We start from the raw sequence: 27,786 nt of genomic DNA, 5'->3' as shown, positions 1-27,786 counted from the left end.
CCTCCTCCTAACGCTCAAGATCTGCTTCTTCAAACCCACCCACCAACACAAACACTCAACCTCCAAATAACCTGACGGCGAAAGGCACACAATAAGCTCTAACCAGGGAGGTAGATGGCTCAATGCTCTCCTGTGTTGTTTTCATAAGGAAAGTTTCACGAGAACATTTCATTTATTAAAGTAATTCCCATAAACTCTTTCTGAAAAATAAAATTCATTTTCCTTGCTTGAGCAGCATTTCAAGTGGAAGTACTTTTATTTCAAGGCACCATAAAATGGTAGTCTCTCTAAGAACACCTCTGCCTCCATGTGTGAAAACCCTAAAAAAAATCCCCCATGGTCATCACGGCCATCCACAAACTCGTTAACTGTGACTGTTCAATAGGACATGGGGTACGGGGGCCTGACGCCACTATTATAACTGACAACGTTGGAACAGATCCTCTTGCTGAGGCCCCAAAAGGACAGAGAGATGAACAGAACACTTGTAATTAGAAAGAGCCAGTGGGGCGGGATAGCCTCGAAACCCCAAATCTGTGTAAACGTGGCAGCGCTGGCGTCTCTCCCCACCCCCTCCTCACTTCTCCTCCTCCTCGCTCAGGTTGGCATTCCCCTGGAGTGTGGACGTCAGCTTGTTTTGCAAAAGGGCCGCCAATTTTTTGGAGGTCTTTTTGAGAAACGCGCTGCCCGGGTGGGCACTGTTCACATGCAGGTACAGGTCCTCCTGGGTGGGGCCAGTGTAGCCGCAGTCCTCGCAGACGTACAGCTTGTCCCGGCGTTGCTTGTAGGCGTACTGCTGCTGCACCCCGTGGATTTTCTTCAGGTGGGACTCCAAGGAGCAGCGCTGGGTGAAGGCCTTGTTGCAGACATCACACTTGTAGGGGCGAATGCCTGCAAGGGCGAGGGGCAGACACATCACCAGTCGGTCACAGCCAAGCCAGAGCCTCTCAACTACGAAGCCATTAAAAATCATCATGCACAACCCAATAACAAAAAACAAACCACCAGACCCAAAAACGGGCAGAGGAACTGGATAGACATTTTTCCAAAGAAGACATACTGATGGCCAACAGGTCTCTGAAAAGGTGCTCAACACCACTAATCATCGGGAAAATGCAAGTCACAGCTGCAGTGAGACTGCAATGAGTCACACCTGTTAGAATGACTATCATCAAAAAGATAAGAGATAACAAGTGTTGGAGAGGAAGTGGAGAAAGAGAACACTTGTGCACTGTTGGTGGGAATGTAAATTGATATAGCCATTATGGAAACCAGTATGGAGGTTTCTCAAAAAGTTAAAAATGGGACTACCACATGATCCAGCTATCCCACATCTAGGATATGTATTTCATATCCAAAGGAAATGAAAACAGGATCTCAAAGAGATATTTGCACTCCCATGTTCATTGCAGCATTATTTCACAACAGCCAAGACATGGAAACAACCTACGTGTCCATCAACGAATGAATGGATAAAAAAGATGTGATATATGGATATATACACAATGGAATATTATTCAGCCACGAGAAAGAAGGAAATCCTTCCATTTACGACAATACAGATGGACCTCAAGGGCATTGTGCTAAGTGAAATAAATCAGACACAGAAAGACAAACACCGCATGGTATCACTTACATGTGGAAACGTCAAGCTCACAGACATAGAGTAGAGAAATGGTTACCAGGGGCTGAGAGGTAGGGAATATAGGGGGAAAAAATCATCACCACCAAAGGTTCAAATTGAGGAAAATGATTAAGGCAGGAGACGAAACTGCTCACAAAGGTTCACAACATCCACAAGAACAAACATAACAAAAATGGATGCAAACATAGCCAAAACACACCACCTGGCTTTGGGAGGAGGAGCTTTATTCTTCCCACCTGTATGTCTTTATGTTTTGATTTTATAGTGGGCAAAGTAAACCATGTTTTTATTTTGGTTTGGGTTTCCCTGGAAACAGACCCTGCAACAAAGATTCCAGTACAAGGAGTTATCTGGGAGGTGACCCAGGAAGCCCTGGAGGGCAGTGAAGAAGTGAGACAGGGACACCCTCAGGCAGGGTTGCAGGTGTGCGCAGGTGTAATGTGGATGGATGTACCCAGCAATGGCAGGGGTTGGGGGTGTGGGCAGGACACTGACGACATCTGCTACAGTTATATCAGCATATATAGTGCATATCCAAACTAGATTTCGTGCTGGCTTTAGAACTGGACTGATATTGGTGGGGCTGGCGTTCTAGATGGAGAGTTCACATGTGCCATATGTACCAGGGAGCTCAACCTTATCAAAGCACAGTGATTCCTATTTCCACCATCAGTACTCATCTCAACTGTGTAAGGTCAGAATGTCAATAAAGAGATATAAGTAAGGTCTACCTTAGGCTCTAAAGGAGGGGATCCTGGCTGTGAAGGAATCAGTGTCACAGAAGCCTGGAAACCTGGGAGAGGGTGAGTATCATGTTGGGAGTACGTGGAGCAGAGAGGGGGCTGCGACCACAGTCAGACCATCTCAGAGCCCAGAGGCCAGGAGGGCCACCGCCTGGAATCCCCAAAGCCTCAGGCACAAAATTTAACGGTATGCCAAAAACTCATCAAATCAAGAAAAATAATATTTTAAAAGTGGAAATAAATACAAAAAAAATCCATGATGAACAAGTTATCAAAATTTTGTGTGTGTGTTTGTGTGAGGAAGATTGTCCCTGAGCTAACATCTTTGCCAATCTTCCTCTATTTTATATATGGGATGCTGCCATGGCATGGCTTGATGAGCGGGTGGGTGGATCTGCGCCCAAGATCCAAACCCACGAACCCAAGGCCACTGAAGTGGAGTGCACAAACTTAACCACTACACCACCAGGCTCGCCCCTTCATGTATTTTTCTTTTTGAGGAAGATTAGCCCTGAGCTAACATTTGCTGCCAATCCTCCTCTTTTTCCTGAGGAAGCCTGGCCCTGAGCTAACATCTGTGCCCATCTTCCTCCACTTTATATGTGGGACGCCTACCACAGCATGGCGTGCCAAGCGGCGCCATGTCTGCACTCGGGATCCGAACCGGCGAACCCCAGGCCACCGAGAAGTGCAACGTGCCCACTTAACTGCTGAGCCACCGGGCCAGCCCCTCTCATGTATTTTTTTAACGGTTATTTTTTTCCCCAGAATGTTCTAGTTGTTTAAAAAATATTGAACATTTGAAAAGCAGGTGTATTAAAACTCCGTGCAGAGTCTCAGCCCCAGCCCAGAACCTGAACCGCCAAGGGGTGGGGCCAGGACTCTGTGTTGGCAAGCCCCCAAGGTTTGAGAACCACTGCTTCCATATTCGATTCTGTAGGTCTGGGGTTGGGCCTGAGACTCTGCATTTCCAACAGGCTCCCAGGGGATGCAATCTGAGTTGCCAACACAGAGTCCTGGCCCCACCCCTTGGCGGTTCAGGTTCTGGGCTGGGGCTGAGACTCTGCATTTCTAACAAGTTCCCAGGTGACGCTGAGGCAGCTTGCACCAGGACCTCTTTGAGAGTCACAGGTCTACAGCAATGCCAAATTAAGAGTAAGGACAGCTCTTCAGGTATCTGAAGGTGGCCATGTCTTCTCTTCAAGGTTAAATGTCCCCAGTTCCTTAATGGTGGCTCGTGGAGGTGGGCCAGGAGAGCCACTCTGTTCATGAAGCTTTTTTAAGTACAAAGATGATAAAGAAGTCAAAATGGAAAGAAAATATCCTTCCCACTTCATCCAACCACCTGAACAAATCAAATCACTTTCACTTTTTTTCTGGTCCAATCCAGGGCACACATCATCTCCTGTATCACTCAGGGGAAAAAACTGCAGGATCAGTGTTTTGGTGAGATGTTACTCCAGCCTACTCAAGCAGAACGTGGGCCTACGTTATATTCACACATTCTAGAAAAACTGCCAAAAGTTAAGAAACTCCTCTATAATCCTCAGCACTTGGCACACAATAGGTGTTTAATAAATAGTTTTTAAATGAATGAATGAATGAACCCTACTGGCCTGGGGAGAGAGGCCACATCTTTGGGGCTAGTTTTCTACAAATTTAAGGAATATGCTCACTTATGTGTCACATGTGCACCATAGTGGGCTTTGTGTTTCTCCAGGCCTTCTGGGCTCTGGCTGGCTCCCCACCTCTCCGGCAGATCAAGCAACACACGTGATTTCAAACCCATGGCTGATAAGAACAGAAATTCACCCAGAGACCTGTTGCTCCTTTCAACAGTTATTGGAAATAGCCCGCTACTATTTTAAAACATCCGAACTAAACCTGTGGGGAAACCAGCACTTAGACCAGGCTTTAACTTGGATGCAGCGAACTCCTGGATGTCCTACTCATGGAGGTTCCCACCCCCAGCGGTGACCTGAAAGGTGATCTGGAAGTGGATGCATTGCTTTGCCCTGGGATCCCTGCCCCTGGGAGAGGCGAGCGTGCCAGGACCGAGTCCAGGATGCCCAGGACCGCGTCTCCTTCCTCTCTTCCTTTAGCAGGTCAGCTGGGCCTCTTCCACGAGCAGAGCACCCAGCAAGGCCTAGACAGCAAAGGCCAGAATTTCAGAGCCCTGCATCGTATGCACGATGGAGAGAATGGGGATGACCCCTACATGGGTCTTTTTTTTTCCCCAGGGAGGAGTGGGATTTGAGCCTGGCTTGGAGGATGGGTGACCTGCGCTCACAGAGATGGAAAGGAGAAGACAGCAGGCCCTGAGAGCCCTGGTGATGGCAATACTGACTGTTGCAAACCTGCTCCCCTCCTCGCTCTGTAAACACCACATTCATCCCTCACCTATCGGTGCAGGCAGCATTGTCACCAGCAGCCCCTTGGTGACCCTTTCTGGGCTTGGAAACAAGCCTCTCCCTCCTGGAGTCCCCCATCCCCCATGCACTGGGGGGATGAAGGTGGCCAGAGAGGAGCCCTAGACGAGGGAGACTCATGCCAAGTCCTCCCCGACACCGGGGCCTCACCCGCCTCAGTGCTCTCGAGCAAAGGCCAGTCTTGTCTGCGTGTGGAGTGGGAGACCGGAACCGAAAACGCCATCCCTGCAGACATCATTAACCCACTGACACCAACACTGAAACAGTCCAAGGCCACTGAAAACCCAGGCATCACACATCTGCCACTCATTAACTGAGTCTGCGGTCTGACTGCTGAACCCCTCCAGCCTCAGTTTCCCCACCTGTACAGTGGGGATGATATTCATACCCCCATGTAAGGCTGCTGAGGACTAACCAAGGCTTCACAGGCACAGGGCCCAGCACACACTGAGTGCCCAGGGACCCAGCTTCCAGAGCTGCACTCCAGCCCAGCAGAGTGCAGACGCTCCACTCAGAAGCTGGCTGGTGGGAGCGTATTTAGTATTTGTCTTTAAACTGTGCCTGTAGGTACACTTTTTGTATCTGTATGCACTTTTGGATGTATTACTTATTTTACAACAAAAAAAGGTTCATTTTTAAAAATGTGGTCACTAGGTGTCTGGTGGAGGAAGGAGGGAAGAGACTTCTGCACGGTCCGCCCTTCCGAATGTCCTGCCCAGGCCAGCATTACCTAGTCCAAAAATACTGTGTGATGGGTTATCAAAAAGGGTTTCTTGTTTTCAACTTTCTGTTCCTTCTCCCAAAATCAAGCTTCATGTGACACCTTCCTGAAGAAAATTCTTCCCTCTTGGTGCTTTCTGCTTGCGCTCCTTGCTGTCGCTAAGTGCTCCTTTATTGAACTTTATCCAAACGTGAACTTCAACAAGCTTTGGACAGGCCTCCTTGTGGGAGCAGATATTTAGGGCAACTCCCTCGGAAGGCCATGCGGCAAAGTGCATAAAAAGTCATCACGTGTCTGCCCTCGGGCTCACCTCAGGGAAATCATCTTCAGAAAGGTAGGCAAAGTTATACAAGAATATTCATGGTAGTACTGTCTGAAATGTTAAACAAAAGAAAAAAACCCTGAAAATAGAAATGAGTGTCATCAACTGGGGCAAAGGAAAATGATGATGCCTCCATATTTGAAATTACATCACAACTCCATATTAAGAAATACTCTAACAAATGTTAAAAAGGGTGAGGGGCGTCTACCTGTGCAAATAGGAAACCATCTGTAAGATACCTATCACACGAAACAAGCAATGTCTATTAACAACATCGGGGAAAGAAAATTAAATGGTGGTTGGCTTCCAGGACAGGACCGGAGGCTTGGCGCGGAGAAGGAGGCTCACTTTGTTTTTCTTTCTTTCATTTTTTCCCCTACCTATTACTTGTTTAGCTAAAAAGTAAGTCGAAATGCAAATAAAAAATAAAACAGAGGAGAGACAGTTGGGCGAGTGAAGCAGGCAACTCCACAAGACGCAGCAGCTTGGCAGGCGCCGGTGCCTTTATTCCTTCCCCATCCGCCCCTCTCCCAACTTCTCCCAATCTGCATTCTCCCCAATCCAGTCAATCCTTCCCTTTAGGCTCCAAACAAAGACACCATTGTTTCCTCTTCTTCACTCAAGATGGGATCTGTTTGCCTTCTGTCCCTCTCAATGTGGCCCCGATGGAAGATAAGCCGGAGGGCGTCCTGGGGGCGGGGCAGACACTGCAGCTCCGGCCAGTGCCCCCTCCCCACTTCCCTGACCTCAAATCTGAATTCCTCAGCTTCGCTCTGTGGAACTCAGAAGCTTCCACAGGAACGGCAGGCACCTTGAACTGACTCCTTTATTCTAGTCAGAGTCGTAAAGTTACAAGCAACAGGGGTTACACCCCTGGCACCTGCCCACAAAGACTGAGCTGGGGACCCCACAGACCTGTGTGCCCTTTTCAGCAGTTTATAGTGGCTCACACTTCCTTCTCTAGAGCTTATATTGGCTGAAGTCTTTTACAGAATAAGGAGTCATTTTACAAATGAGAAAAATAAAATACTTGCAATAACTGCTGTGCGTGTCTGAAGAGCCTGGACATCTGGTCACCCTGGTAAACAATGCCCGGACCACACCAGACACATTGCAGCCCCCAGTAAATGGGATTCTGCATTTCCAACACGCTCCCAGGTGCTGCTGCTGCTGGTCCAGAGTAGCGAGGATGGAGACACTTAGTGCTGAGTCTGGCTCATGCAAGTGCTGGTTATTATCTTTCACTCCAATACACAGGTCTCCCCCCACCAAAAGCAAACCATTTCCTTCCACGGATGGCCATTCTTAGGATGCATTCCAGCTGGTTCAACCTAAACACTTAAATGAACCCAAAAGAGTATTCTCTAAAAACAGGCCCGTGATGTTTTTCACAGGCTGTGAACTGAATATATATTTGTTTCTTTAAAGCTCAGGCCCCCACCTCTCTATTTTGACCTGAGGTGGGTTAACAGCCATAATTTCCCATGTTGGCCTCAGTGATCCAGTCAGCTCCACCTAAATAGGGCCATTCCTTCTATTATGTGTGTAGTGGATGCTGTCAGTCCCTCATCCAGATCCCCCCTATTCTGGGCCAGTGCTTCGTTCCCCAGCTGGCATGTGTGTTGGCAACTAACAGCTCCCGGCTGTCCCCTTCTCCAAGGAATGGGCACTGGGCAATTGACCTCCCTGCCCAGGAGAGAGGCAGCCCTTAGCCAATGTCTGAGTGACATGGGCATAGAAGTGTCCCCCACTTGCCTGTGGACAGGACAACGCAGTGGTGCCATTCACACTTCAGAGCCCCTGTGGGATCAGGCTGGGGCCAGACTCCAGCCGAGGCCACATCCCTGGTCAGCTCCTTCCTCTACCCTGTCGGGCTCCCTGCCACCCTTACAGGTTTCTCCTGAGCGCTCTCCCTCAATAAATCATTTTGTAAGAATCACCATCTCAGAATGTGCTTCTAGGGAACCTGACCTAATACAATTTGGATTGAAAATAGCCACTTGTTTGCTGATATATTTTCCCAAAGTGTTAAGGAGTTTTTCTGCACCAGTTTCTCTCTTCTAATCTTGAACCAGATGTCATTTGACTAGCATTCTCCTTCCCCATCTCACACACACCTCGGATTTACTCTTTTCTTGGCGAAGTCATATCCAAAGAAGACATCTTAATCTTTTCTTTCATCTGCTTGGATATTACGGTCAGACATTTTCAGGCTCTCGTTTCCCTGGACCTTTTCCAAGATGTTTTCTTGTGTTTTGAGTCTTTCCTTAGACGCCCTGTTCTCTCAGAGGTTGCAGAGGACAGGAGGAGATATGGGGCAAGGGATTAATCCCAATTTTCTCAGACACTGTCCTCGCCCACCTCATCAATACTGTGGCTACAACTCTCAGAAGAAGGGTCCTGAGGTCCCAGATGAGTCTTTAAATTGGTCATGGCCTGGTCTAATCGGACTGTAAGCAAACATACCTTCATTCACTGGCTACTGGATTTGTGTGAACAGTGTCATACCTTTGCTTCTGGTATAAATACAACATTTACTTGTAATAGTCAATGGCAAAAATCCAACACTCACGTCTCAATCAAAGGCAAGACTGAATTTGCAGAATTCTAGTGAGATCTTTTGGAGCCAGTGATGTTGTTCACAAGAACTTAACAAATGTCTGAGAACCCCCATTTTTGCTCTTTTTGCTGATTACCCCTTTTGCACAGAGCTCAAGAGATGGAGGGGGGCCTCTCACGCCATGCGGCCAGGCCTGCTCCTGAGCCTCCTGGCAGTGTGCCCAGGGCTGGGGCTCCTTCTGAAGTTTGCAAGCAGCCAATGGGTCAGTGAGCCCTGCGCTCCTCTTCCCGGCTCATCATTTCCTGGAGGCACGTCTCCATCAGGAAATAGCCAGGGCAGGGAAAGCAGGCTCAAGACATCTCCATAATTCTGTTGATCACTTTAGGAGTCAAAATTATGATTAGAAAAATTTTAAATGGTTATCTGCAGATTCAACAATCTCAGTCAGTGCTGTCCAATAGAAATGAAAATACAAGTCATTTTGTAATGTAAAAATGTCTCGTAGCCTCATTAAAAATAAGTAAAAAGAAACAGGTGAAATTAATTTTAACGGTTTTTTTAACCCAATATATTCAAAATATTAACATTTCAACATGAAATCAACATTAAAAATTAAGATATTTTCTATTCTTTTTTTGCATTAAGTTTTCAAAATCCAGTGTCTGTTTTGGACTTACAACACACCTCAATCAGACCTGCCCCATGGCGGGGGCTCGGCAGCCCCACGCAGCCCGAGTGGCGCAGGCTTCCCCCGACGCCTCCTGAGCGTGAGCCTCCCCACCGGACAGAGGGAACTCTGGGCAAGCGCAGGTGGAAGGCATTCTTATTCACAACTACAGTGATTTTCAGCCCCTCCTATAAGAGTCGCTCTAAGTGTGACCTTTGAGAAGCAGGAGATGGAGGAGTGCAGGGGTCGGGGGCGGTGGGGGGGTGTGCAGGCCAGCCCCTTTCTTGCTCACTCTGTGGTGAGAGGCCACCTTGGCCCCACTGAACACACACATTCAGGTTCCTCCACAACCTGCTAAACCCCAGGGTGGAGTGTGCAGTTTGCGCCAGGCCTGAGTTTCCCTTTATCTCACCTTGCAGAGCAAGCAGGCTTCTAGAAACTGAAGGGGGGCAGGCTGGCGAGGCCCCAGCCTCAGGGAGAATGCTGAGGAGGCAATAGGAGGCAAAGGGGGCAGAGAAGGGGGCTCTAGAGAAAAGAGAAGATTTCGAGCTGCAGGAGCAGTCAATCGTAGTTCCCAGCTCCCCCACCTTCGGTTGTCTGACCTCTGGAGCTGGGCCGCCTCCTCTGTTAAACGGGGGTAATACCAGCACCGACTCCTCGGGCTTGCCTGAGATAACAGAATAAATGCCATGGGCCTGGCATGGAGGACAATGACCAGTTGTAGCTTGCTGCCGTCTGAAGAGGATGCGTTAACTCTCTGAAGGGCCTCCCATTCTCTGTGAGCCACGCCCTCACTTGCTAACCCTCTTCCTCTCTGGGGCCAACACCATCAAGCCCCGGCCCCAAACCCCTCAGCCCACCACCAGGTCCTCTCAGAGAGTTCCCGTATGGCCAGCAGCTTCCTGCCTCTCCTGCCCGGAAAAGGTTCCCCAGCAAATAGGATGGGCCTAAATGGGGCTGGGGGGTTTGCTGAGGAGTTGAGGGTCCCAGGATGGACCCCCAAGCAAGGAAAGATGGGAGTTGAGCAATTCTAGGCTGCATTCTATATCTTTCTTCAGAGGGACCCCAGTGGGGTTGAGCCCAGTTGCCCACAGTGGTAAGCCACTCAGTAGCTCGCTCTCACTGGCGTCTTCTCTCTCTTTCTCGCCTCCCCCTACCTCCTGGGATCACATCCCAGATACACTGCTTACACAGTCAGCTAACTCAGATCAGAGTTCTTAACTACTACACCACCAACTCAACCTGCACACTCTTCCCCGAGAAGAAGTCAGTCCCTAACACTCCCTCTCCGTCAATGGAGAATTAACTCAGTCACAGACGAGGCAGCTCCAGCAGCTCAGTGTTTACTCAACTGAAGGTACCAAGAGCCAGCAATGCTCCCTGATCCCCCTGTACTCTTAAAGGCCAGGGTGAGGAAGTGACCACAGAGCCTACCAGGCAAGGGACATCCTCAGATCGAGATGAAAAGCTGAGAAACTCTCCAAGACAACCAACAACAAATGACTGAAGAAGTGGTCCCCAATTTCCCCCAGCCCCTTGGGTCAGTTGTCTATGAGCCTTAGGACCCTCCCCCAGCTACAGGACCCCCCACCATTCCCCAGGACCCTCCCCCACTCTGCCACTCCCTAAGCATTCTCCCCACCCCAACCTAAGGTGCCAGCCTGGCCACACAGAGCTCAACCTTTGACTGATTCACTGGTGCTATGGACTAAAAAAGCCACATAGCCAGACCAAAAGAGTACACACCATAGGATTCCATTTCAACCACGTTTAAAACCAGGCAACAGGAATTTATGCCGTTAGAAGTCGAGATGGTGGCTCCTCTTGGAGGGAAGGAGTTAGTGACAGGGAGGGGGCAGTGACTTCTAGGGGCTGGAAATAGTCTGTTCCTTGGTCTGGGTGCTAGCTATGCGGGTGTGTTCACTTTGTAAGAATTTCTAAATTTGTTGAACTATGCATTTATGTCTTGTGTGCTTTTCTGGATGTATGTTACATTTAAATGAAAAACTCCCTTCAGAAAAAGTTTTTAAAAAGCAAAAAAGAAAAGAAACCTTTTAGTGTGCCAGCCCACTCTAAGGAGGATGCCTCGCAGCCCAGGAAGGCATCATGCCCAAGATTCTAAGAACAAAAAAGTGTGATAAGGGCCATAAAAGAAATCTGAATACAGAGGCTCTGAGGAGGGCCCTGTGTGGGGCATGAGGGGCTGGGAGCCCCATCTGGAGGGAGGAGTGGACATCTTGCCATCCCCACCAAAATGCCAGGGGAAACCCTAAACCCTGGAAGGGCTTCAGGGATCAGGGAGAGCATATATAGTATATTCTATGAGGCAGTCAGAAGAGTGGGTGGCGACCAGGATGGGGTTAAATGGTTAGGATGGGATGGATTTAAATGAGATGAAATGTGGTGAGATGTAAAGAGACAGGATGGGATGGGATGGGAGGGGGAGGTGAAGACGGGACCCAGATTGTGAGGAACTTACATGAAGCCCATCAGGTTGGGGAGTCTGGATTTCACCCTGCCCAGAGTTGGGGGAGCTTTTTTAGCAGGGCAGTGGCATCCTTAGAATTCTCCTCGAGGGATCTCTCTGGCAAAGGAGTGGACTGTGGACCTCAAAAAGCCTAGAGGACAGATGTTTCTAAGATAAAACTAATGAGGCCGGAACCAATCAGAAGAGCTGGAAGAGAGGTCAGTGGGCACCCCCAGGAGTCTGTGTGAAATGAGCTGGTGAGGACCCAGATGTACCCTTCATAAGGAGGGAAACTGAGGAAGGCCCAACGGATGAAGACACTTGCCTGCCACCCTCAAGTAGGAGGCTCGGTGAGCTCTAAGTGAGCTGAGCATCTTCGTCCCTTTTTGAGCTCTCCGGAGGAACATGATGCTATTCTGAGACAGGCTTACTTCCCAAGAAATGAGCTTAAAACACCACCAGTGGGACCACAGGAACCACATTCCAGCAGTCAGCCGGGACCGAGGGCTGAACATGATCTCCCGCAGCACTGTGTCAGGCATCCATTCTCAGGAGACTTGCAGCCAGATTTCTCTTGAGCTGTACTAGAATGTGCATCATTATCCCCATCTCACAGGGGCGAAAACAGGCTAAGAGACGGGGCTTGCCTGGCCCAAGGTGACACAGTCGGCAGGTGGCAGAGCAAGGAGGTAAACCCAGTCTGGCCCCAAATGCCCCATCCTGTGATCTTTCCAGAAATATAACACTGCTCCATGCTCTTGACTTGTTTCTTTGGTGGGAAATGAACAGAACTCTTGGCCAGAAAAACAAAACCAAAATCGAAGCACATGCCCCCTTCCTCACCTGTATGCGTGCGGACGTGCCTCTTCAGGTCGAAGGTGTCGTTGAAGCCCTTGCCGCAGAAGGTGCACAGGTGCCTCTTCACCTGGTTGTGGCACTTGAGGTGCCGGTTGAGCATGCGCTGCAGGCGGAAGCCCTTGCCGCACAGGTCACAGCTGTGAACCGCCGAGTCGCTGCACGTGCCTGTGGTGAACTGGGACAGAGAGAGGCCGTGAGGACCCAGTGCAGGTGGGCGTGTCCAGTGCGCTTACTCCAGGAGGGCACCTCCCTGGGTCTCTACGCTTGGCCTGGTGGCAGCTTCTGCCCCTAAAATTTTGTAGCAGGTTTTGGTTTTGGGGAAGGTGAAACAACTGGCAGCTCCTTCCTACAGTCATTCTCCCCTTCCTCCTTAGAACAGACCTCTGATTTCTTGCTGGGCACACGGCCCCAGCTAAACATCTCTCTTTCCCAGCCTTACAGCAAGTCACAGCCATGGGACTACTTGGCTGATGCAATACACCCTCTCTAAGGGGGAAGGATGGTGCCCTCTTCCTCCTTTACTCCCTCCTGCTGGCTAGAGCTCAACAGCTCTGTGAGAGGGAAGCCAGTGCTGAGAATGGAAGAGCAGAAAGAAAGGAGGAGTCTAGGTCCTGTTGATGTCATGGAGCCTATCATACAGAGTCCCCAAAGACAGCCACAATCAATTCCTTCCTCCCTGTGCCTGCATATTGCTCCATCCATCAGGAGATGAAGACCATTTCCTCTCCCCTTGGATTTGGGCAGGGCTTGCATCAATTCCAGATCTTTAGGAGACCTTGCAGCTTCCACGTCCTCCCTCTTGGAAACCAGCTGCCACATAAGAAGTCCAAGACCACCATGCTGTAAGGAAGCTCAAGCAGCCAGGTGGAGGGAGAGAGAGGCCACACGGTGGAGCATTGAGGTGCCAGATATGAATAACGCCTCAGCGGATCTTCCATCCCAGCCCATGGGGGCCACCAGCTGAGTGAGTGACCTAGCCAACGCTGCCAGAGGAGAACCACCTAGCCCAGCCGTGCCCTAGTTCCTGACCCACAAAATCGTGAACAAATAAAATGATCATTTTGGAAAGTGACTTGGTCAGGATCCCACAGCTTCATTATCAGCAAAACCATAACCGAATCACAGGCTCTGGCCTCCTGGACCAGTGTTCTTCCAACACCGCCTCTAAGGGAGACAATGGAGTCTCTAACTATGTGATGGAAAAACACCAGAGCTGATACAGTCCTCAAAGGTTTCCTAGTTACCAAATCAGACCTTTCAGAAGATTGATCCACTTGCTCTGCCAAAATTCTATTCAGAAAAGGTCCTAAAAAACATTTTCAGAGAAATATAATTAGCCAGAAGAGCTGGTCCTCTCCTGGCTCAACACCATCCTAGCCTCAAATACCCTCCGCCTCTCATCCACCCTGGTACTGCCCTCCACTGAGGCCAGCTCAACCGTTCTCTGCACCCCCAGACCAGCGCCTCTCAAACCCCAGTGTGCACACGAAGCCCCTGGGGGTCTTGTTAAATGCAGGTTCTGACTCAGAAAGTCAGGTGGGGTCTAGATGCTGCATTTCTAACCAGCGCCTGGGAGACACCACTGAGGCGGTCCATGGACCACCCTTGAGATGTGACGCGGAGCAGTGGCCCTCACACAGCTCAGTACTTTACTCCATCTCATTCCAGAGGGTTTCATTACACACAAATGCTTTCTCAGAGTTCATCTAGTTTTCTCAACTAAATGCCCTGTGGAAGTGCTTGTGCACATTCCTGCCCCCAGGCCCCAAGCCCACACTCAGGCCACTGCACTGTCTCAAAGTGTTGTTGGGCAGTGGAACACAGGTGGCAGGATGCAGAAAGACTCGAGGGAGCCGCAAGACCCCAGAACAGAGTTTTCCAGTCAGCGTCCTCCACCGGTTCAGTCTCATCTGCTTGGAGCTTGATTAGCCTCAGCTGACACTGATGTGAGCCTGATCTGGAAGAAGCCCTGTGCCCAGAGCTGGAGGAGGTACAAGGACTGCTTGCCCCCAAGAAGCTGCCAGTCTAGTGGGGGAGCAGAGCAGTCAACAGGCCACTGACCTCTGGGGAGCCCCGGGTGCAATGGGCACCTCAGAGGGGCGCCTACCCCAGACGTGGAGTGTGAGGGAAGGTGCTTCCAGAGGAAGTGAGCTCCTCAGCCAGGCACAGACGAGGAGGAAGAGATGGGGAAAGCAAAGAATATTCCAGGAGAGGGTGGCGGGAAATGGAGGAATTGTGCGTGGTCCCGCATGGCCAGCCTGAGCCCCAGGAAAGCAGTTAATGAGCAGAGCTGTGGTAGCAGAGAAAGGCTCGACCTTGGGGGCCCTAAAGTAGCTCAACTCTATTCAGAGGGCAAGGGGGGGCTGTCGGAAGATACAGGAGGACATCCGCAGGGGGTGAGTTTGATGACCCAATTGGGTGGCCGTCCTGGGTCCCCGACTACCTCAGACCCCACCTCTGCCCTGTGTCCCGCAAAAAGGCTAGGGACTGGCACTCATGCAGAGGGAGACTCAGCTGTGCCGAAGGCTTTCCTATTCCTACCATCAGGACAGGTCATGGTCTCCTCCTTGTCCAGCAGTTCCCATTCTGGCCATTGCCTCCCTTGAAGGGATGTGAAAAGACTAAATATGGCCCAAGTATTGGCAAACTGAATTCTTTGAGTTTCTCAAGGCCAAGTCTACACAGGATAAAGGTCATCTGAGAGGTAGTGAGGGACTAACAAAATACAACATAGACAAACGACCCTGGTAATTCCAATCAAAATTGTGTAGAAAGCTAGAACTGTCTTTTGAAAGTCCTGCAGAGATCCAGCCCTGATGGCCTAGTGGTTAAAAGTTTGGTGATCTCACCACTTCGGTGGCCCGAGTGCAGTCCTGGTTACAGAACCAAACCACTCATCTGTCAGTGGCCATGCTGTGGCAGCGGCTCACATAGAAGAACTAGAAGGACCTACAACTAATATACAACCATGTACTGAGGCTTGGGGAGGAAAAAAAAGAAGAGGAAGATTGGCAACAGATGTTAGCTCAGGGTGAATCTTCCCCAGCAAAAAAGAAAAAGAAAAGGAAAGTCCTGCAGAATGTGCCAAGGACTTGCCAACTATAGGTCATACCCGAAATCTTCTTTACTTTAATCCTTTTGGCAAATTCCTATTTTTAAAATGTTCTGCATGTAATATGGATACCTTCGATCTATTACAATCCAGGATGAAAATCTCAAATCACTGGCATTATTTTGTTTGAAAAGAATAAAATCTTGAAGGGCAGAGGGAAGGGAGATTAGTGACAATTTAAGGGAGTACAGGGCCATGGATCATCCGATCAAGATACAGAAAGCTTTTTAACACAGGGGAGAAAATTAGAGTGGGGGAAGGAATTGGAGACTTAGAGCACCACGTTTCCAGGGGGAAGGTGCCTGTTGCTTCCTTAGAGCAAAAACAGAAGTTCTCCAACTGTGCCTCAGCAAAGGCAATTTTTCCATTTCTCCACCTTTATGTACACTCCCATTTCCCAGCATGGAAAACTGAGCCAGCACAAACTGATTCATTCAGGGAATTCTCCTAAAGTGCACCCTCCAGTCCATGAAGTGCTGCTTGCCACCTATATACGTCTATGACCAATCCAGCCCCTAGACGTTAGCAGCTTATATCTGAAGCCGTAAGAGAGGCTTGCTGAAAGAAGATGTCAGGTGAATTAACCGGCAAAGGACCATGGCTGATGGAGCGAGCTTCTGCCAGACTATTCCACTTCCCAGAAAGGAAAGGATATTTGTGGGATAAATTCCTAAACGTGATAGTGCATTTCACATGTCATGTGCTTTGAAATTTGGTAATAGCAAAAGACTGGAAACGACCTACACGTCGTCAACAGAGACTTGTTAAAAAAAGATGGTAGAACCATATAATTAAAGTAGCTAAAATAAGGAAAGAGGTCAACTGCCAGCCACATGAATGAGCCTTCTTGAATGTCCAGCAGCCCAGTCAAGCCCACAGAAGACTCAGGACCTTACTGTCACATGACTGCAACTATAAGAGGAACCCCAGGCAAGAACCGCCCAGCTGAGCCCAGTCATTCCAGAGAACTAGAAGACATAACAGTAAATTGTTTTAAGCTCCTAAATCTGTGGTTATTTGTGAAGCAGCAATAGATTAACTAAAACAGTAATAGATGTGTCATAGTCCCTTCAGAACACCAGATATGCCACGTTTCTCAGTGTTCTCTCCCAGGATGGGCCGCACAATGCAGAAGACACACCTGGTTTCCTGCAATGATGTCCCACGCGCCAGAGGACTGGCAGTCCCTCCCTGGGTCACGTGTCTGCTCATGGGACCATCTTTATTACGCTCACACAGGTTTACATGTAACACTCTACCTCCTAAAAGTTCAAAATAGGGTTAACCAATCTTACCTTGTTACTCTTCTCTGCAGGTAGTTGACCACAACTAGTTACATCTTAGTTATCTTAGTTACAAAATCAAAGTGGAATGTAGAGTCAAGAAATGCTAAGGATCAAATAAAAACCTAGCCCTGGCCGGCTATGTGATGTCATCGAACATCCCTGGGCCACACTTTCCCAGATGTAAACGATAAAATGGTATTAGAAGTTCTCTTTTCCTAAGTTCAAATTCTGCTCCACGTCTTTGGGACGTAGGCTAGTTACTCAACCTCTCCAAGCCTTAATTTCATCACCTGTAAAATGGGATAATAACGATATTTGCCTCTTGGGATTGTTAAGGAATTAAATAAGAAAAGCTACTTAAAAAGGAGCTGGTGTTCAATGAGTCCTACCTCTTAGAGTTTGACAGCTCCAAAATCCCGTGATCCTAAATAAAAGTTAATTAGTCAAAACCCCTTGTTTCTCCATTTGGCTTTAAAATTTCTCTCTTTCTGATGGAAGGAAAAGGGAACTAACCTTCAGTGTGAACCCCCAGCCTCTAGTCTTTCCTCCACAACTCTGAAATCCACAAAGCTCTGAAACCCAATGTTCCCTCCTATCTCCCTTGGCAGTAAGAACCGCCCCACACAGACATGAAGCTGTGCAGACTTCACCCTGTTTGCTGTCAACATTCACGTTTTGATATGGAAATTATTAATGTTTTAATTACAGAGTACTGCTCCAGACCTGGCGGTGGGGGGGAGGGGGGGCGGTATTTATACCATGCTACCTTCTGAAAACGCTTCATAGTCTCACCCTTAATCCAAAATTAACACTCTGCAAAATGCTTGTTAATGAAGTGAGGAAGCTACTGTGGAGGGTGGGAGATGACCTCAGTCTGGAGATTAACTCAGGGCAGGAGAGATGAAGAGAGACTGAGTAATTCTCCAACCCCACAGTTTGGTGCTTTCTTGCTTGCCGTCCTGTTTTCTGCAGGATCTCGGCTTTCATTTTAAAAAACACACAAAGTTCCCCTGTAGGTCTTGTGAAAAACAGGCCTCTGCAGCAGAAACAAACTGATCATTGTATCAGTGCTGCTGACACTTCAGAGCCTCCAGAGAGGCAGGGATGTTGGCTGGCCCTCTGATCAACCTCAAAGCTAGCTGAGGTCACTCACCTGTCAAATTTCTGAAGGACAAAAAAAAAGTTCTTTATTTTCTGTGATGCTTCCACCAGATAAGTTCTTTAAATTAATGATCCTTGTTCCTGTGGGCGGGTACTGTGAGTCCAGGCTACCTTCTGGTGGCCATTTGGACAAGATTTCCACTGACAAATTTGCTATCCTTGAGTGCTCAAAACATGCTAAGCATATTCCCCTAATTCCTTGGTACAAAAATTTTCCTCTTGGTCCCAGCTACCATTTCCTTAGGCTTCACAACTCCCCTAAATGGCAGGATGGAGAACTTTCTCAAATGCAGGGATGATGAAGGGAATACATCCTAATAATCCAGAAGAAACTGACGCTCAGAGAACTGTAAGCTGCTCATGCCCACATGACTTGCAGGGGCCCACACTGAGATTTTGAGTATTGCTTGTTGTCTGCAAAGCTTGTGCCTATACTCCCACCCAGACAGGCCCATGGGTCTGCGCGTGATGTGGGGGAGACGGAGAGGATGAACCTTGTTGCTTGTCTCATATCATGGTGAGAAAGAGCTTCAGATTCCTTTCACGTTGGACTGTCAAGAGTAATGGCTAAAGTGTCAACGATACCTTCCACAATGCAATACAAGAATGCTAAAAGAGTAAGGATCCCTGGTTTGGGCTTTGCCACTAACAGCCGAGAGGAATTCAACAAAACCTCTCTGAGGTCTACCTTTCTCCCCTTGAAAATGAGGAGACTGGACCACATAATATTTTAGGGGCCCTGTAGTAGATCCTATGGATGGACATGCTCAGCATCTATTCCTTCTCCTTCTGGTGGGCCTTCCTGTACTGCAGAGGCTAGAATGCTAGAAACTACATTTCCCTTTCAGCTAAGATTTTCAGCTGTGAGTTGGGTTCTATCAATGACATGCACTATCAAGAGATTTGAACTCAGGCCTGAGCAGATGCAGATGCACGGCAATTATTTTACACTCTGCATTTGCAGAAGTACCATCATGCACAAGCAGGAGCCAAAGAGGCAGCAGCTGCAGCTCCCTAGGTGGCCCAGTCTGCAGTGTGGCTCTGGGAGCTCAGCCTGGTCTTTCTTTAGTCCATTTAGTACCCTATAGTTAACAATTCTCTGCTTAAGCTACCTACAGTGGATTCTGTTGTCTGCAAGGAAACCCATGCAGTCCCTTCCAACAATAAAATCCCACTTAGCCTATATTCAAATTAAAAGCTGGTATAGCTAACATTTATATCATTCTCCTATTCCTTCTCTTTTCTCTTTTAATTAACTTATTAACCTTTTTCAAGCATCCATTCCAAGCATCTTCCTAGATCTCTCTTTTCTTCTCACTTCCTGTGTTTTCCTCCAAATGCTTTCATTTCTGTCTAGGGACTGCTGACTCCTTCTTCCCTACCCATATCTCTGTTCTATGTTGACTTATGTCCTCTTACGAGTCAGGCATTACTGTACAGGGTGCTGGGGACACAAGCCCAGTAGGAAGTGTTCCCTGCCTCTGGTCGATCTAGAGTCGAGGAGTCTGGTTAGCCAAAGGTGCGGCCAAGGAGATGGTCAGTGACTTACAATGGAGGCCGGGGAGACGGACATCCTATTCTGTCTCAGGAGACAGAAGACAATAGGCAAGGAGGTAGGAATGGAGCTATGTTCCCAAATATCAAATGGATAGGTTTTTTTAAAACTACTTAAATCTATGATTCACAACAATACTTAAAAATAAACTAACTGACCATCACTAGAGAATTCTGGTAAGCCAACTGATTACCTTGAAAACTGGTAAATAACAGGAATCTCATTCTGCCTTTCCTAAATGAACTGCCTCACTGGGAAACCAAATAGCAGATGAGGGGAAGAGTTTCTCTACAGAAGAATGTCAGCTAATAAATGAAGGATGGAAATAGAAGATCACTGTTCTGCAACCCCTGGTACCCTGAAGTATTCAGACCGTGAGCATCAATGGCTGCTAACATCACAAAGAGACAAGCAAACATCATGCGTCTCTTGATGGAAACAGACAACCCTTACTGTGACAGATTTTAGCTAATATAAAATAAACCTGATCAAGCATCTAGGGCAATGTTATCCAATGGAATTTTTTGCAACAATACAATGATAGAAATGTTCTAATCTGTCCCATCCAATACAGTAGCCCCTAGTCACACATGGCTATTGAGCACTTGAAATGTGGCTCATGCAACTGAGGAAATTAATTTTTACTTTTACTTAATTTAAATTTTTTCTTTTTAAAGATTGGTGCCTGAGCTAACATCTGCTGCCAATCTTCTTTCTTTTTTTATTCTTCTCCCCAAAGCCCCCCAGTACATAGGTGTATATTCTAGCTGTAGGTCCTTCTGGTTCTGCTCTGTGGGACACATGATGATCAGTGCCATGTCTGCGCCCAGGATCCAAACCAGCGCAACCTTGGGCTACCGAAGCAGAGTGCGTGGACTTAACCACTCAGCCACCAGGCTGGCCCCTCTTAATTTAAATTTAAAGTCACATGTGACTATGGCTACCACAGTGCAGCTGCAGATCCACCTACCCATTCAGAGAAAACACAGGGGACAAAGGAACATCAGACATCATGGTGACACATTCTGCAAAATCCAGATTGCTGGAAACTCTACAAAACACATTACCCAGCTCTTCAACAATTGACTTGTAACATGAAAAAGAAATCAAGGGAAAATGTATAAATTAAAAGAGATTTGAAAGACATGTCAATCAATTATAATGTATGGACATTATATGGATCCGATTCAGCAAACTGAAAGAAAAAAAAGGATGAATGTATGAGACAATTAGCAATGTAAACACCATTGTAAACGTGGGTGTGACAATGTATTCTTATCTTTATCTATTAGAGGCACATTCTGAAGGATTTATGGTTGAAACAGTACAATGTCAGGTGCCAGCCCTGTGGTGTGGCGGTCGAGTTGGAGCACTCCACTTCGGTGGCCTGGGGTTTGTAGGTTTGGATCCGGGGCGTAGACCTATACACTGCTCATCAAGCCATGCTGTGGTGGCGTCCCACATACAAAGTAGAGGAAGATTGTCACAGATGTTAGGTCAGGGATAATCTTCCTCAAGCAAAAAGAGGAGGATTAGAACAAATGTTAGCTCAGGGCCACTCTTCCTCACAAAAAAAGAAAGAAAGAAAGAGAAGAAATAGTATAATGTCTAAGATCTGCCTCAAAATTGTGTCAGGGGAGGGATGAGCAGGACTGGTCCTGGGCTCACGGTTGTTGGGGCCAGGTGACAGGTGCTGTGCCTTTGAAACTCTCCATAATAAAAAATGAGGAAAAAAAAGACTACTCCATATTCACAAATCTGTCACTACTGGAGACTCGGACTACAGAGCCAGGTAAAAGGCCAGGAATACATCTGACAGAATTCTAAACCCAATTCCTTTCGAAGAATCCTTGGGAGAGGCCAAAGGAAGAGAGAAAAGAATGAGATGAGCTGAGAAGACAAATTCACTTGCTAGTCCATACCAGCCACTGAGTCAGGAATGAATAACATCACCTCTACCCCACAGCTGGAGACCTGCAAACGGGTCCAGCACAAAGGGAGGTAAAGTGGCCTGGACCTCCGGCATGAACACTTTCCCAGATGCACATCATCTCCCTAGCCCGATCTGTTCTATCAATTGGCCTCCTCAGTAGTAGAGACCTGAGACACACAGTCAAAAGGCAGATAGGCTTGGAAAGGCGACACTTCCTAACCCAGACCTCTGACTCCTTTCCAGAGCCGCTTCTCAGCACAAGCAGGCTGGCAAATCGCTTGTCCCGACCGTGGGCAACAAAATATTGGACGGTGACAAAACTAATGCCCTCTCGGGCAGTTTACATGCGCACAAAAGTGCTAACCATTTGCCATCATTATCTCATTTAATCTACACTTCTGAGAGGCCCGTTCTATTTTTTCTCCATTTTACAGATCAGGGAACTGAGGCTCAGAAGAGATAACATATCCCCAACCACAGCTGGTCAGACAGACCCAATCGAGGTTTTTCCTTCTCACAAACCTTCCAGAGCCCCTCCTCTGACCACCGAGGAGCATCCACACTTCTTGGCTTGGCCCCTTTACCATCTCGCCTGTCCCGGCTACGATTCCAGCTCAGAATCTCCCCCTCCCCCTGACCCCTGCAGGCCCGTTTTCCCATTCTCCAGCCACCACAGCGCTAGTCCTTTCCTCACTGAAGCTCTGGGCTCAGCTTATACCACCCTAAAGCCGGCCTCTCGCCCTCCTCCACAGCCCTCAAATCCACACTGAGAAAGCTTCCCCTGCCCAGAATTGATCACATCTTTGCTTGTGCTTCTGGTTTAGCGTTCACTTTCCTATAATAGAGTTAATAATTAATATTTGTGTCTGTCCACCAATCCAAATAATTACAGCTGGAGTTACTGGGCACCTACTGTTTTCTACTCTTAACGCATTTATCCTCATAATTCTATGAGGTGAGTATCATTATTACCTCCATTTTACAGACAAGCAAACTGAGGTTCAGAGGGATAAGCAACTTGCCCAAGGTCACACAAGGAAGAACTAACAATGTTGGAGCCTAGAGGCTTAACTGTGACTATCAGATGATTCTGAAACAAAGATGGGAACAGTTTTATTTGCTGGCTGCCTCCTCCACGGCAGGCACTCCACAAGTTAAACGGGATGTGGCCTCTCTCTGCAGGGCACTGGCTGAAACCTGCCCTTCCTCTGGTCCTAAGAGCCAACTGCCTGGGGAGTGTCTTCAAGTCATTCAAACTGTCATTAAAACAATGCATCATGTTTGTGCCTCATCCTTGAGCGGCTTCCCTCTTCTTCTGGATAAAAAGCTAATTCCTAGAGTTCAGCAGCTTTGCACAAAATTCCAGAGTTACACACACAACAATTCAGCCAGCCACTTGAAAACGGCCAACACCATGGCCAATAATTCGGGAGGCCTGGAGCGTCTTAACACCAAGATGTCCCCTATCTGTGAGGAGCTGAGAGAGAGAAGGAACCTGAACATCCTGGAAGCTAAATTAATGGTCGAGGAGCAAATTCTGTGCCCCACCCCCACCCCTGGGGGCAGTATTTAGGCAATGATCATGGAAACAAGATTGGTTTATTCATCTCCTTAATCCAGGGCTCCAATGGCACTGTTTTGCCCGGAGCAGCAAACAGACATCTCCTAAAATGTTGGTCAAGGGATTGGATATTTTTCCTCTGCCACTTTTCTCTCCAGGGTCACCTGGGCAATTGGGGGACAGAGGGGCAAACTGGCTACAGTCAATCCCAAAACAACATTGCAATTGTCTTTACAGCCTGGTGATAAATATGCAAGTGAGACACTTTGTAGAATTTCCTGAAGGGCAGAGCCACCAGTCACAGGCAAACTGCCCTCCCACTTAACCCCTTGTGGCCCAGAAAGGCCCCAGGCCGCTGATCTTAACACCAAGCAGCAGGCCGGCCCCTAGTGAAGCTATCTTTCCTAAGGATTCCAGCTCAAGCCTCCAGCCTCAATTCATAACCAAATGCACCTCAGCCCACCCCCGAGCCAAGCCCCGGGAGCCAGGAATATGCAGAGGGGAGGGATGGCCTCTCCCAGGAAAACTAACGGGGGCTTTGCCACTCCACAGCAAACGCTGGGTTCCTCCTCCCCATCGCCCCCACCGGCCTGGATAGCGGGGCTGCGGGACCGTCCCGGGGCGCCCAAGAATTATTACCTACACTGAGGACCTGGAGCCCGCAAAGCGTCACACTGTGGCCCAGCCGGCTCGCAACTGGGGTCAGGTGACTCCTAAACCGCCACTCCCAGGTCCCAGCTGGCTGGGAGTCGGTGGAATGGGATTCCTCAATCTGAGCGGGCAACGGATACTTTTGAGCAATCATGGAAGTTCTACCAGGAAAGGGCAGATGGGCGTCCCGATAATCGGTCTCTTACAGCTCTAGAAGACGGGGTGGCGGTGGGCGTGTGAAGCGCCGTGATGGACGAGCACAAACACTCCAACCGACTGGGGGCAGGTCACTGAGGCAGTATGCAGTTGAACCCGTTTGTCCATCAATTTAATTCAAGAAGACTTGAGAGACATGACAGATTTAAAGCGCCCAGCACAGACCTCCTGTCTAACGGATACGCACGCCATAATTGGCACTGGGAATAGCTGTTGTTGTGAGAGGCCTACTGTGTGCTAACTACCACCACCGTTTCCAGAACGCAAGGAAGGGTGTGAAACTCTCAGAATTCACATACCGCTAGGAAACGCACCCCGAAGGTGGAAGCTGGGAACCTGGGTCCCTCCTTTCTGAACTGGGAACCCCGACGGCCTGGTTATTCCTTGGGCCTTGAGCACAGAATGAGCTGCTGGAGGGAGGAAGCTGCGCCTGAATCTTTTAGGCAGTTCCTGAAGCCACCTCGGAAGACTATGCCCGCTCGAGAAGCCGGCCTCGGGGCGCAGGGGCGCGGGCGTCTGGCTACCCGGCAGGCGGGAGGACGCGCGGAGGCGCCCTGGCCGCCGCCCAGGGGCAGGTGCAGGAGCTGCGCGGCGGGCGCGCTCCGTGCACTGGTGCCCGGCGCGCGGGCGGGCGCGGCAGGGAGGGGCGCGGACACCGGGAGCCTGACGCCAGGGCGTGGTGCAGGTGGCGGCGAGGGTAGAGTCGACACTGTACCTTGATTTTCGACCTGGCGACCGGGCGCTGCTTCGCCGCCAGGTGTCCACCTGGGCCGTCGGCGTCGCGGGGTTCGGGGGTTTCGCGCTCGGGGGCGCGCGGGGACAAGCTGCTCTCGGCGCCTCCGGGCTCCCCCGCGCTGCTGCTGCTGCTGCTGCCGCCGCCGCTGCTGCTACCGCCGTCGCTGCGGCAGTCCTCCGGGGGGTCGTGGAGCAGACTGCCCAGGCCCACTGCGGAGGGAGGGGCCGCGCCCCGACACACAGACACGCGGCGTCAGGCTCCGGCGCCCGCGGCAGTTTGACCTGCGGGCGGTGCCGCAGCCGCCCCGCCCCGGACCTGGGCACTTCGCCAAGTGGGCAAAGCCGCGGGGGTGGGCAAGCAAGCCCCCGGCTTGGCCTCCCGAACCAGCTCAGGGTTCTGGGGGCCGCTCCTTGGTCCCAGTTCTCGCGGCCACGAGGAACCGAAGGCCATGAGCGGCGGGAGACCACGCGCGCCAAGTTTCCTCTCCCTGGAATGGGGGTAGGAGGGTCTGACCTCTATCCACCTAACCCCAAAGGGGTTGACGGATCCTTGTGCAACCCTGTGAGGACATGGGACTGCTGGTAGCCCCTAATGGCCTTCAATCCCCCCCAACCCCTCCTGGGCCACCTCGGCCCGCGCTGAGCCAACGGTCCCGCCGCCGGGCAATTAGAGGCGCCCACTAGGGGGAAGGGGGCGCAAGGCGTCCCTGGTTTCCCAGCCTCTTAGTCTCGATCCTCTCGCACCTCAGAGACCTTCTCCTCCCCGCTGAAGGGGGTGGGGAGTCCAGCCCCTGCCGATGAGCAGAGGGGACCTGGCCAGCCCTGCCCCCACCTTGGGAGCCCCGCGCCCAGGCCCGGCCCCCGCGCGGCGCTCACCTGGGATGTAGGTGTCTGCCCTTTCCTCATCCGGGAGCTCATCCCAGCTGCGGACCGAGACCCCCAGGCTCCTCCTCTTCACCAGGAAGACTTTGGGCATGGTGGGACCCCCTCCCCGACTTCGGCCCCCTCCACTTGGCTGCTCCCCGCTAGGGACGGCGGCAGTGGCTCGGTCTCCGGCTCCAGGCGGCCAGAGCCCACCTTCCCGCCTCGCCTGCCCTCTCCCTCCGCCCCCCGCCGCGGCGCGGCCCAGGCCTCTCCCCCGCACGCCCGGCGACTCCCAGCCGCCCTGCTCGGCGACACCTATGCCTTAAATCGCGGGTGAGACCACGCCGAGGAAAAAGTTTCATAAGGTGGAATAGAAAAGGCACCAGGAAACTTGGGAGTGAGCATGCGCCCTGCAACATAACGGTGTCAACAAGCTCGCTACCTGTCCGACCGGTTCCGGCGGCCAGGGCTGCCTGTTCCAGCCCTTCCTTAGGCATGAATGTTTGCAAAAGAATTTAACGTCTGATTCTCCCCCCCTCCCCTTTTTAAAAAGGGAAGAACGTTTGTTAATCAACCCCCTTTCCCCATTCCCCCATCACAGGCACCTCAGGGCGAACTCTTTTAGGTAAACCCCAGGACCGCTTCCCAGGGCATCCCTCTCAAGAGTTGGGGCCTCCTGAGAGCTGCCCCCGCCCCCCCTCCCCCCAGTGGATTTGTCTCCGACAAGCAAGCCTGAAAATGGCTCAGTTCCTCTGCACCTTGTGGATCATTCCCGCGGCTCGTTGAAATCTCGGCGAGCGGAGGGGGAGGCGGCGGGGAGATTCTTCAGGACTCTGGAAAAGGGGAACTTGGGGGCCCCCATCATCTACAACAGTCCCCCAAATAAACATAGTAATAATAAATTTAAAAATTCAGCATCTTTAGAACACGTTATTTCACAGATTTGTGCCATACAATCTAAGAAAAACGTCAGCTTGCTCCGCCAAACCAGCTCCCACCCCAAGACCTTGCACCCCAAGAGCACCCTCACCGCAAATAAACACACAATGGAAACAAAAGCCAAGCGCATGTTAGCAAACGCAGCTTCCAAACACATTTTTTATCCTCGCCACTCCCATTATTGCCTCCTCTAACCGCCCGCTCCCCAAATTCTGAGACTGGGAAATACCTTTCCAGGAAGCCAGTAAAGTGAAGATGGGCTACATCCCCTTGCTGCCCCTGCTGGGGAGGTGGCTGGAGAACTTTGTATTTATTTGTGTTTTGGTTTTTCCTATCTACCTTTATACCTGGAGGGGGGAGGGAGGGAAAGAAGGGGAGACGGTAAAAGAAAGACGCCAAATTTCTAAGAGCGGCTGTGCCCGCGTTGGGGGGCGCGCTGCCCCTCCACGGCCCCTGCTCGCGTGCGCCTAGGGACGCACAGCACTAGCTCCAGGGCCGCGGCGGGCACCCGCCTTCGGGGGGTGATGAGACGTGCGCCAGCTCCGGGGGCTGCGAGGCCGCGTCTGGCCGGGGGTGCGTTGGCTTCAGCAGCTCGCTGATCAGCCAGACTCACCTGTCTGTAACCTGACCGGCTGCGCGCCCAGCCCACAAGGCCGGGGAATCAACACAGCGGTTTTCCCCGTCCTCTTCCGCCTTCGAATGGCCCTTGGGGACACGGCAGCCTGGTAACGGATTTCGCGGCTTGGCTGGAGTACTCTCCCGGCGCACGGAGAGGGGGCGCAGCTCTGCCGGGACTCCGGAGGGAACAGACGCGTCCTGCCTCCCGGCCTGCCCTCAAGGGGTCACCCTCTCTGGGCTCAACCTTGTCAGGGCTCCAGATTTTCCCTGAGGACAACCAAGTAAGAATGAAAAAGACTTGGAGCCAAGTGAGCCTGGGCAGGAGCAGGAGGAAGACATTTTCATCGCGGCACAGGGAAACGAGCCTTGTTTCTGGTCTGTGAGGCTGATGGCGCAGCTCTTGGGAGATTCTGCGAAGGTATTTTTATCTCCCAACAAACTGGAGATTTCCCAGAGAGAAGGAGCTTGGTTGAATGAAAGTAAAAATAAAGTCAAACTATGAAATCACAGAATTATTATCCCCATCTCATAAAACTCTTTCAAACTTCATTCAAAATTCCTTATTTTACCAAAAAGGCAGTCTACTCCATTAACGGAGCTTTTTTCTTTCTTTCTTTCACTGGATTTCAAATCAGTGCGTGCCTGGACCACTTTGCCGATTATCTGAAAAAGTTACAGAATGATAGGATTTATGGCTAGAAACTGCAAAAGGCAACGCAACCGTTTCGGGGCGGGGGTGGGGT

The 27,786-nt window shown here is 50.1% G+C and overlaps 1 protein-coding gene across 7 annotated transcripts; it reads right to left on the bottom strand.

The window, feature by feature from the left end:
* Positions 1–237: 237 nt before the first annotated feature.
* On the bottom strand, positions 238–27,786 carry OVOL2 (ovo like zinc finger 2). Of its 7 annotated transcripts, none has more exons than XM_070589527.1 (7): positions 27,039–27,415; positions 26,655–26,772; positions 26,245–26,351; positions 25,499–25,647; positions 24,603–24,832; positions 12,398–12,587; positions 238–891 (listed from the first exon to the last, which is right to left on the bottom strand). In XM_070589527.1, exons 4-7 carry the CDS (start codon positions 25,596–25,598, stop codon positions 578–580), a joined length of 834 nt encoding a protein of 277 aa, XP_070445628.1. In that variant the 5' UTR covers positions 25,599–25,647; positions 26,245–26,351; positions 26,655–26,772; positions 27,039–27,415; the 3' UTR covers positions 238–577. The 7 variants fall into 7 exon arrangements, with proteins under 7 accessions (XP_070445628.1, XP_070445629.1, XP_070445630.1 ...); XM_070589528.1 differs by having other exon boundaries at positions 26,245–26,319; positions 27,039–27,177; XM_070589529.1 differs by lacking the exons at positions 26,245–26,351; positions 26,655–26,772; positions 27,039–27,415 and having other exon boundaries at positions 25,499–25,871.

The sequence above is a fragment of the Equus przewalskii genome, chromosome 21, assembly GCF_037783145.1.
Source record: "Equus przewalskii isolate Varuska chromosome 21, EquPr2, whole genome shotgun sequence".
NCBI classification, from domain to species: Eukaryota; Metazoa; Chordata; class Mammalia; order Perissodactyla; family Equidae; genus Equus; species Equus przewalskii.
Note: the sequence above shows the minus strand (reverse complement) of the source record. Positions and strands in the feature narration are given on the sequence as shown.